The sequence below is a fragment of the Otolemur garnettii genome, unplaced genomic scaffold (genome assembly GCF_000181295.1).
Source record: "Otolemur garnettii isolate 467f Iridium unplaced genomic scaffold, OtoGar3 scaffold00022, whole genome shotgun sequence".
NCBI lineage: Eukaryota > Metazoa > Chordata > Mammalia > Primates > Galagidae > Otolemur > Otolemur garnettii.
Window position 1 is genome coordinate 1,629,190 of NW_003852417.1, and position 12,000 is coordinate 1,641,189.

General features: G+C 42.6%; 1 protein-coding gene across 1 annotated transcript in view; it reads right to left on the minus strand.

The window, feature by feature from the left end:
- MBOAT2 (membrane bound O-acyltransferase domain containing 2) overlaps positions 1–12,000 on the minus strand; it is a 127,470-nt gene that overhangs the window by 83,298 nt on the left and 32,172 nt on the right. The window contains exon 2 of the mRNA XM_003787377.2: positions 5,800–5,945. Within this exon, the coding sequence (XP_003787425.1) occupies positions 5,800–5,945 (146 nt within the window). The remainder of the gene's footprint in view (positions 1–5,799; positions 5,946–12,000) is intronic.

Consider the following 12,000-nt stretch of genomic DNA (forward strand, 5'->3'; position numbering starts at 1 on the left):
AAAACCAAGAGCGAGGAGCCCAGGTGGGGTCCAGACCTGACTTCAGACTCCAGGCTCTATTCCATGACCCTGTAGTGTTATCAAGGGCACTTTAAATAGGCACAAGCATAAAGTAATTCTCAGTTTAAAAAAACTTGCAGAGAATAGTTTTATTTTAAAAAGGTAAGACAGGACAGTGCCTCTGGTTCAGTGGGTAGGGCGCTGGTCCCATATACTGAGGGTGGCGAGTTTGAACCCAGTCTGGTCAAACTGCAACAAAAAAACAGCCGGGCACTGTGGCGGGCGCCTGTAGTCCCAGCTACTCGGGAGGCTGAGGCAAGAGAATCATCTAAGCCCAAAAGCTGGAGGTTACTGTCAGCTGTGATGCCACAGAACTCGAACTCTACTGAGGGTGATAAAGTGAGACTGTCTCTATTAAAAAAAAAAAAAGGTAAGACCAAGCAGAAGTGGGTAAAATGATCAATTACAGACAGACCTCATTTTGTCCCATTTTGCTTTCCTTTTCTCCAACTTGAAGGTTTGCAGCCACCCCGCATCCAAGCCTTTCTATCAACACCCTTTTCCAACAGCATGTGCTCACTTTGTGTCACACTTTAGTAATTCTTGCAACACTTGGAAGGTTTTCGTTGTTATTACTGCATCTGTTACAGTGCTCTGGGATCAGGGGCTTCTGATGTTACTACACATCACAAAGTGCACCCAGCAAAGACATGGGACTTAGCAGGAAAATGTTTCAAGTGGCCTGACTGCTTCACTGATAGGCTGCCCACCCCACTGTCCTCAGGCCTTGAGACAAAAATACTGAAATTAAGCCAATTAATAACCCTACAATGGCCTCTAAGTATTCAAATGAAGGGAAGAGCCACACATTACTGACTTAAAATCAAAAAAACTATAAACGATTAAGCTTAGTGAGGAAAGTTATGCCAAAAGCCAAGACAGGCCAAAAGCTGCCTTCCTGCACCAGTTAGCTAAGTTGTGAATGCAAAGGAAAAGTTCTTGAAGGAAATTTAAAATGCTACTCCAGTGAGCTTACAAATGATAAGAAAAAACATTCTCATTGCTGACACGGAGAAAGTTTTAGTGATCTAGATAGACAGAAGATCAAACCAGCCACAACATTCCCTTAAGCCAAAACCTAATCCAGGGCAAATCCTTAATTCCCTGAAATTCTCTGAAAGCTGAGAGGTGATGAAGCTGCAGAACACTCTGAAGCCGGCGAGGCAGGTTAGCAAGGTTCAGGCAAAGTGGTGATGTCACTGCATAAGCTAACGAGATGAGGCAGCGTATGCTGACAGAAGCTGCAGCCAGGGACCAAGGTAAGAGAACTGGTGCCGGTGACCACACTGGACAAGAGATTTTCAACACAGACAAAACAGCCTTCTCTTGGAATAAGATACCACCTAAGACTTTCATAGCTAGAGAGAGAGCCTGGCTTCAAAGCTTCCGAGGACAGGCTGACTCTCCTGTTAGGGGCGAATGCAGCTGGTGGCTTTTAAGTTGAAGCCAGCACTCATTTACCATTCCCAATATCCTAAGGCCCTTAAGAAATACGCTAAATCTACTCTTCCTGCGTTCCATAAATGAAACAACCAAGCCTGTCAAATGAAACAACCAAGCCTATCAAATGAAACAACCAAACCAATGGCAGCACCTCTGTTTGCAGCATGGTTTACTGACTATTTTAAGGACATGGTTGAGAACTATTACTCAAAAAAAGATTCTTTTCAAAATAGCACTGTGGGCTTGGCGCCTATTGCTCAAGCGGCTAAGGCACCAGCCACATACACCTGAGCTGGTGGGTTCGAATCCAGCCGGGCCTGCCAAACAACAATGACGGCTGCAACCAAACAATAGCCGGGTGTTGTGGCGGGTGCCTGTAGTCCCAGCTACTTGGGAGGTGGAGGCTGGAGACTCGCATGAGCCCAGGAGTTAGAGGTTGCTGTGAGCTGTGATGCCATGGCACTCTACCCAGGGCAACAGCTTGAGGCTCTGTCTCAAAAAAAAAAAAAAAAAAAAAATCACTGTGCACTGACATCGCATCTGGTCACTCAAGAGCCCTGATGGAGATGTACAAGGATATGAATGTCCTTTCCATTCACAGCCCATGAATCAAACAGTAAATTCAGTTTTCAAGTCTCATTATTTAAGAAATGCATTTTGTTAAGCTATACCTGTCACAGACAGGGATTCCTCTGATGGGTCTGGACAAAGTAAACTGAAAACTTTCTGGAAAGCATTCACCATTCTAGATGTCATAAAGAACATTTGTGATTCATGGGCGGAGGTAAAAACGCCAACACTGACAGGGGTTTGGAAGGAGCTGATTCCAACCCTCACGGATGACTCTGAGGGATTTAGGACTTCAGTGGAGGAAGTAATGGCAGATGTGGTGCAAACAGTCAAAGAACTAGAATTAGAAATGGAGCCTCAGATGTGACTGAACTGCTGGCATCTCATGATGAAACTTGAACATAATCTCATAATAAAACTTACACAGATAAAGAGCTGTTTTTCATGGATGAGCAAACAAAGTAGTTTCTTGAAAGTATGAGTCTACTCCTAATGAAGACGCTGTGAACACTGTCAAAATGACAATTAAGGATTTAGGATATTACATAACTTAACTGACAAAGCTGTGGCAAAATTTGAGAGGACTGACTCCCATTTTGAAAGAAGTTCTCGTGGGTAAACAACTAGTATCCCATGCTACAAAGAAATCTTTTGTGAAAAGAAGAGTCAATAAATGTGGCAACCTTCATTGTTGTCTTATTAAAAGAAATTGCCACAGCCATCCAAGCCTTCAGCAACCACCATCCACCCTGATAAGTTAGCAGTTATGAACACTGAGGTAAGATTCTCCACTACCAAAAAGATTCTGACTCACTGAAAGTCTCAATTGATCATCAGCATTTTTAAGGACTCATGTATGTATACTGTTTTCCTGAACATAATACTATTTATTGAAAACTTAACAGACTACAGTATGGTGCACATATAACTTTTGTATGCACTAGAAACCAAAAATATTTGTGTGACCTGCTTTATTACAATAGTCACTTTATTCTGGTGATCTGGAACAGAACCCACAGTATCTCTGAGTAGGCCTGTATATTTTATAAGCAGGAGTGTCCAGACTTTTTCCTTTTCTGCTGCACACTGGAAGAGCTGAGTTGTCTCGGGCCACACGTTAAATACACAAACACTAACAAAAGCTGATGAGCTAAAGAAAAGGTCCACACATACCACAGCTAAGCAAAACAGTCCTCAAATAATCTGCATGCAGCCTGGGCCACAGGTTAGACAATCCTGAGAGTACTAACATGTTTTCCAAAAGGGACGTGGTCAAAACCAATAGCAGACTGATTCCCTTTGAGCCTAAAAACAGAGTGCTGAAATGCAAATCAAAAGAGTATTTCCCCATTAGCTAGTTCCAATTAGGAAAGGGTTACTTTGCACGTGGTACAAAGGCAGAAACACTCCTCTTCCCAAAGAAAGGAATACAAAAGTATTATTCCTTTAAGAGAAGAACAAAGGCTCAGCTCTTGCAGCACAGTGGTTACAGCACCAGCTACATGCACCAAGGTTGGCGGCTTTGAACCTGGCCCGGGCCAGCTGGACAACAATGACAACTGCAACAAAAAATAGATGGGCACTGTGGCGGGCACCCGTAGTCCCAGCTACTTGGGAGGCTGAGGCAAGAGAATCGCTTAAGCCCAAGAGTTTGAGGTTGCTATGAGCTGTGACACCATAGCACTCTACTGAGGGCAACATAGTGAGACTCTGTCTCAAAGAAAAAAAAAAAGGAACAAAGACTTCATTTTTAAAAACGAAATCTTGATTATCACATATATCATGAAACACTTAGGACTGCTTGACATTAATGTCAGGTTGCTTGTGACAGGTCCCCAATCATAATGCAGAATGAGTGGGAGCCTTGAGCTTGTCTTCCTGCAACTAGACAATCCCAGTACTAACTGATCACCACCTCAGCTCCACCTCGGACCCCGAGACATCAGATTCTCATCAGGAGCCGCCACCTAGATCCCTGACATGCAGAGTTCACAGCAGGATCTGCACTCCCACAAGCATCTAATGCTGCTGCTGAGGAGACAGACAGGCAGAGCTCAGGCAGTGACGTGAGCCATGGGCAGTAGCTGTGAAGACAGATGAAGCTTTGCTTGCGTGTTGTCTGGAGGTTGGGGGACTACAATTATAAAGCATCCAAGAAGGCTTCACATTACGAGAATGCTTCCTCAGTACAAGATTTCTCAGCAAAGAGATTCATCCTCATCTCTGGCAGTACCAACATGTTACACAACCGTATGATGCACTTATACTTTTTAATGATCTACTGTTTCTATAGAGCACCAAGTGAATCGTGTCCCCAGAGTTGGCCAGTCTGAACTACAAGGCTTCCCCAGCCCCTCATGCAAATACACTACCCAATAATACTGAATACTGAAATTATTTATAGAGAAAATGAATAGACTTGGATATGCTTCAAGATACTCTTGAAAAAGAAGGTGGGGAAAGGATAAAATAAGAATGGTAGAATTTTAATAATTGCTGAAGCTGGGTGATGGGTATTGGGGTTTGTTCCATTATTCTTTGTACTTTTATGTTTGAAAAGCTCCCTAATAAAATGTTTAAAAATATATATACTACCTCACGGCATTTTTTAAGAAAAGTTTAAACGGTATCACCTGAGACAGATAGAAAGACTTTGATACAATTGTGCCAAGAAAGCAAAAGACCACACTTAGGTCTTATTTAAACCATCATATTTAAATCTTGATACTAAACCCTTATCCGCCATGGGCAGTGCCAATCAGAGTAGTACAGCAGAGACTGAGTAAGTTATCTCTAATAGATTCTCATAAGGTTTTAGGGCACAACTGCAATCACCAGAGGCAACAATTAGATTAGGAAATATCAGGAATTAGGACTATTCCAACCCTCATAATAATCAAAACATCACAGAACACAGAGGTATAAGGTCTTGCACATTACGCACCCCACAGAAAAACTACTAAAGCGCAGAGGAAGGAGTGCACGCTCATCCCTCAGGGAGTTTCCACTGTACACAACGCTCTGCAGTAAAGCAAACCTAGAGCACAGGGCAGAGCCGATGCGCAAGCAGCAGGAGCCCCATCCAGTAGGCTGAGGGAGAAGCACAGAGAGGGCCTGGCGGCCCCAACCGATGCTTCCTGTCATGCACAACCACAGCAACTTTTAGCAAGGAGAATTGTGCTATTTCCGTAGTTAGAGCCCTCAGGGTGGTCCTGAGAAAGGGAGCTAAATGAAAACACACACACCCCCTCTGGAGGGTTATAAACAAAAGTTTCCATCATAAATAATTCTCTCCCACCAAGAATGAACAAACAAAAAGCCTCTTTTCACTAGTGCTAAAATCTAAAAAATGGCAACAGAGTTCTATCAATGGGCTTTACCAGACTCCTAAAAGCTACTTGAACAGAGAAAAATAATGACCAAACACATAAAAAAAATTAAGATAAATGATCTGCAAAATAGATGAATAGAATTGCTTATGATAGAATAAAATGCCTTAATATCCTTTTCCATAAATTATAAATAGTAAATTCCTCTCTAAGACCATACCAAAACAGAGCCCATTCCCCATCTCTTTTTGTATTAAAAATAAAAATTTTAAAAGTTGGCCTTGAGAAAAAACTTTTCAAGTAAATATAAGAACAAAGGTCTATATATTTTTTCTACACACTTGACTCTCAAATATATCCAGATAGTCTTCATTTTAAAATGTTCAAAATTACTTACCATCCAAAGCAAAAAAGTGCAAGATAAAGGCCCAAAAGGGTAGCAACTACATGTCTTATAAAAGAGCTAGTTTTGCTTGAATGTAGATAAGTTCGAAACCAAATGGCTGCTAGCAAGGCAAAGAGTTGGCACACTACAAAGTTGACCTGTAAAAAAAAATTAAAATTTTGTATTAGCAATACAGACATGAATTTTTTCTTTGATGTTACATTTAAATTCTCAGGACAAAAACAGCAAAGTTATACAAAATTAAGATCTTCCAGTTTACAAAAAAAAACAAAAACAAAAATCAGGGGCCTTCCCAGGGATGAGCCTCTAGTTCCAAGTAACAGGCCAATGTCTAATACTGTCTGTGCTACACCTGGCAGGGACAGGGGTGCCCCCAGGTGGAGGAGGCAGCAGGAGGGCGAGACAAGAAGGGACACCTGGAAGAACCTGGAAGACACTGTTTGCAACAAAGACCCAGAGGACCGGGGCAACCCAGTAAGTGGTGGAATGAAGAGCCCAAGTTTGCTTACAAGGGATGGAGAGGGGCAGTGCTCCAGGGAGAGTAAGGCAAGAGGAGGGCCATCTCAAGCTGGAAGTGAAGGGGAGTCTGTTGAACCCTAAAGATTACCACTGTGAACAGGGGGACCAAAGGCTTAGCTCTGAGGGACCTTCAGGAACTGGCTCTGGAGAGGCAGGGCAGAACGAGAGACATGGAGCAGGCTTCAAGAAGCCTGAGTCCACCAAGGTCAATTCTTAAGCTTCCTGCTAACTTTCTAGGAACTACACTGCTCTTCACCTGCCCAAGAGAAATGCACGCTGGCAGTACTGTTTGTGCTCTTTTCTCTCCAACAAAAGGCTGAGAGTAACAAGCCTTACAGTAGGTAAAAATCTCCACTTCTCTTGTACAAGACATAGTCTCATAGAATGTTAAGGAAAATATGCCTTGAAATCTATAAATTAAAGAATCCAATTGACATTAGGAAACTACAAAAAAAATTTTTTTAAATCACTATTTGGAGGCACCTAAAGTATGAGCAAACCACACTATCCACATAAATGAGCCTAGAAACATGCAGACACCTCTATAGGATGTCTCTGCCTAAACTCAGACAAGCATGTTCTTTTGCTTGCATTCCAAAGAGAAAAACAGATGAACATTGCCTAAGAGACCACCACTCTTTAAAACAGACTCAATACAAAGTGTCTTTCTAATAGGTTCTAGCACTTTTTCCCTCCTAAAGGAAGCTAATCGTATTTTTAAAAATTAAGGAAAAAAAATACATTGGAAAATGTTGGATTCTTGATGTCAATAACTGCTAACATCTACATAGCTTCTTACAGTTTAAAAACTTTTTTCAAACACCTTTTAATTTCCTTCAAATAGTTCTTAATTTAATTAACAAAAATTTACAGACTGCCTGCTGTGAGCAAAGCCTAGGAAATCTAAAAATGTCTGGGTCCTAGGACAGCCCAGGAGGGAGAATGTAAACATACACACCAGAAGTTTCAATTCCACATCAGTGTCCTTGTCAAGGCTCAGTAGAGAGAGAGCGCTTGCTTTAAGAACACAAAGGAAAAGCGCCTGAAGAAGAAGATGTGACAGGGGAGGTGACAAACAACCCGGGGCCAGAGCAGCAGTTCTGAACCCAGCCATCTCCACAGCTGCCTCAGAAGCTTCCTCTCCCTCTCTCTCTCTGCTTCCTTCCATGTTTGGATATTTATGTAACAGAAAATAAAATATTTAGAAACATTCTAGGACCACATATACACAGAATCATACAGATTCTTTGTAATCATGTATTCAATGTTGTCACAGTCCAGATAAGGGAAATGACACCAGGCCTCACTCCAGACAATGAATTAAAATCTTTGCAGGGGTAGCTCCAAAAGTCTATATTTTAAAAAATAATACACAGGTTCTTTGGATCCTCAAGGTACGAGAACCTGTGCACTGGACGGTAAGGGAAGAGAAGAATCACGTGAAGAAAGCACTTGGACGTGAAAACGCAAATGAGTGCAGTGCAGGCAGGAGCTGTGGGAGACGAGGGTCAGTGGGGTGGGTTCAGAGAGTGAGGGGTTTGCCTGTCATGTTAAGCCATTTATAGTTAAGTTCCTAGTGATGAAAAACACAAAATTTAAAATAAAAAAGTAATGTGACCGACCCTCTGCCTCTGCAAAGAAGGAATCTGACAAGGCTGGGGGAGACCGGAGAGACAGTTCCAACAGCTCTCGGTGCTGGAGCCCTCAGGGCTGTCCCTACACCGGGGGACTGAGAGTGGGGAAAGGCAGCAAGTCATGGATGGATGATGACAACATTAATCAGGAGCGGGGGAGACTGAGAGAAAGAGCAATCTCCGGAGAAGAAATGATCTACCGCAGGCCCAGTGCACAAGCGTGCCCACTCCAAACGCAGTTTGGAGACAGGACTGCAGCCAGCAGGGGAGAAGCGAACCCGGGAATAATGGAGGCAGCTGAAGGAAGCTACGGAAGGTAAGAAGCTACTGGGAAGCATCTTAAAGCCCTGTCACGGCCACGTCCGAGACCAAGTACCAAAAGCAGCAGGGAAGCCAAGGAGCAGTCTTCTGAGGTGCGCAGGAATGATGAGACCTGGGGCGAAGGGTGGAGAAGGGGTGTCAAGAAGCAGTGGTCAGTGTCAAACGGCACAGAGCATAATGTCCAAAACCACCACCTAGTTTGGCAATTACAACTTTATTGGTGACATGGTGAGAGTAGCTGACGAGGAAATGAACTCTCAGAGTTTAAGGAACTATCTAACGCATTCAGCCACTAAATGCCAGGACAACTGTGCAGGAGATAGGAAGGTGCATGGTCTGTGGTCCTGCTCCAAAAGAACAAAAGGAGTGAATTACAGCACAGAGCTGGAGGAACCAGCAGTCAACCCCCACCACCACCACCTGACTGCTAACTGGGTCTATAACTGAGCTGGGAAGCCTCAGAAGAATTTGGACACAGTCAGACAACGGCAAGAACTCTAAGAAGAGGGAAGAGTACAATTCATAGCAAGAGAAAAATCTGCAGGACATTCCAATGGAGAAATGCAGACTGTGACTTTACTAGGAAAAACGTGAACATACACAGACTCAGACTTTTGAAAGGCCTTAAATGTAAAACTTTCCCAATGAACACTGGAGATGGCGAGACAGCAAAAAGACACACGTGAGTGTCTCCAAAAGCCTAAAAGGAATGTCTGCCCTGAAGCCTAACAGAGCTATGATTTATTTGTTGAACTTCCATTCTCGTGCTGAGGACCTCACACTTATGACCTCATTTAATCCGTAGGTGTTATTTCACTCCATTTCACTCAACTAACTTAGGATAGGTATTGGGCTCAGGGTCACATGCAGACTCAAACCCATGCCTGACCCAACTCTAGGCTATTCCATGGCCACCTCTCTGCTGGGCTAGCCTGCACTTCCAGAGAATGTCTCAAAACCAAACTCTACCATCTCAGGCAAGATTCTAAAAAAAGATGTTGTGGGCCACCAGACCCTGCCATCCTATTTCACAAAACATCAACATAAGGCTGCTTCTCTTATCCAAAAAACATTCTATATGGAGACAAAAAATATCCTATATGTTTGTTTTCCCTTGTTATAGGTGAGACAGAGCACAGGGAAGCAGGGAGGATTAAAAAAAAATCTTTGCCATATTGAAGATTTACTTGCAACACATCTCATTTCCATATAAAAACAGGTGAACATACAGCTGGCCGATGTGGCAGGCGCCTGTAGTCCCGGCTACGTGGGAGGCTGAGACAAGAGAATTGCTTAAGCCCAAGAGTTTGAGGTTGCTGTGAGCTATGACACCACGGCACTCTACCCAAGGTGACACAGTGAGACTTTGGCTCAATAAATAAATACAGGTGAATATAAATGTACCTATAAAAGTAATAGTTTTAGGTATACCAGAAAGGCTGCTAAATCTTTAAGGTGCTTTTTTACATGAGGTAGTGAGGAAAGTGTTTTCCTCAACACCAAGTGACTTGGTTCAACTAAATTAAGTTAGCATCTAGGGAAGTGATTTTCAACCTGTGTGCCAAGAAAATTTTTAAAGATTAATTATTTCCAACGAAGTTCAAAGCACAGTATGTATATTTTTCCTCTTTTTTTTTTTTTGATCAACATCACTTAAGTGTACTGTGGAAGTTTAACTATAGGATCAAGTATACCCTGAGATAAAAGAATGTTGAAAACACTGGTCTAGGGCCACACTCTGAACATCCACTTACTGCACAGTAATTTATTTATATCACTTCAAAGTAACAGCAACAAGATTAAGCCATTTTTAAGAATTTTCAAAGACAGTTTTAATAATGCCCCAGAATAAATTTTTAAAAGCATTTAGGTAGCTTAAAAAGATCTTTTTATTTTTGAGACAGAGTCTAACTATGTTGCCCTCAGTAGAGTGTTGTCGCATCACAACTCATAGAAACCTCAAACTCTTGGGCTTAAGCAATTCTCTTGCCTCAGCCTCCGGAGTAGATGGGACTACAGGTGCCCATGACAACACCCAACTATTTTTTGGTTGCAGCTGTCATAGTTGTTTAGCAGGTCCAGGCCAGGCTTGAACCTGCCAGCTTTGGTGTATGTGGCTGGCGCCCTACTCACTGAGCTACAGGCGCTGAACCCAGAGGTACTATTTTCGTGTAAGTGTTACTGAGGAAATGAGGGAGGTTACACCCTACCTTGCTGACCTGACTGTGACTTGGTACAGCTCTTTAAAGGAAATTGGACAATGACCATCAAAAATTAAAGTGTAATATCCTTCACCAAGAAATTCAACATTTACCCCAGATAAAGTGGTGCAAATACACACGAGGGCTATGCGTGCAAAAAGGCCCAACGCAGCACTTCTGAAGCAGATATAAACAGTACTCATCAACAGGGGACTAGTAAATAAATGGGATGTTTAAGGTCTGTAGAAAAACAACCATTTCCACTTCCCAACAGTAGGAAAGAAAAGTTAGTTCAATTAATGTAACTGCAGTAACTGGCAGTTTCCAAAGCTGTGCTCCTAATGTTGATGGCATACGCACTTGTGCTCAGCACTGCACAGAGGTGTAAGCTCGAGCCCTCTGCTCTCACAGTACCATCCGCAGCACTCTCCATACCCATCACCAGGTTTGTGCCAAGGCCACACTTTCCACAGGCTGTTCTCCCAGCACACAGGTGTCACAGGCAAAGTAAGTCAGGGCACAGGACTCTCCTGAGCCTCCCGCCTTGCTCCCTCACGCTCTCCAGAGGGGGCAGCAGCTCTCCCATTGCCTCCGCAGTCTCACAGGGGTGCTCCCCAGTTAACTCCACCTGCTGACCTGCCCCTCGGCATTGGCTCTGCAGACACAACTGTGCTAAGCACTTTATATTTACAATCTATTTAAACTTTACAACCCTAGGAGACAAATTCTATTATCATCTTCATTTTATGGAGACACAAACAGTTTAAATACTATAACTCAGAACAAATTAACCAGTCTGGATCGAAAGCCTGAATTCTTCATCACTACATTATACTGCCTACTACTATGTTTAAAATTAAAGCACAAATGGAGTAACAGTCCTTACGCAACCATGGCTGTCATTAGTGCTAGCTACCTGTACTTGGTTCCCCTCTAAGTAGACAGAAAGATGTACTTTCTAATCCCTTGTGGGTACTAGTTAGTTATAGGTGGTAAATTGTTAGCAAAAATGGTACCACTTCCGGGCTGGAGTTGTTAACTGCCAGGAGAAGACTCTTCAGAGCTGTCCTTCCGCCTGTAATGTTCCAGAAACGATGAAGAACAAAGCCCCCTCCACCCAGTGGTCCACGAGTAGGCAAGTAGCAAGAGAGACCTTTGCAGTTTTAAGCCTGTGAGTTTGTTACCACAGTATAACCTAGCTTACCTTGACTTGATATAACTAAAGCTACATATGTCCTAAGTAAGAATATAAGAGATTATATAATTTTATATAATAATTTTATATTATTTATAAGATAAATAATAATGTGTGAATATAAATTTTATGTAGTGAACAGATTTACTATTAAGACATAAAGGGTGGTGCCTGTGGCTCAGTGAGTAGGGTGTCAGCCCCATATACCAACAGTGGCAAGTTCAAACCCAGCCCTGGCCAAACTGCAACAACAACAAATAAAAAAATAATTAGTTTTTTTTTTAAGATATAAAAATATAGGCTTGGCGCCTATAGCTCAACC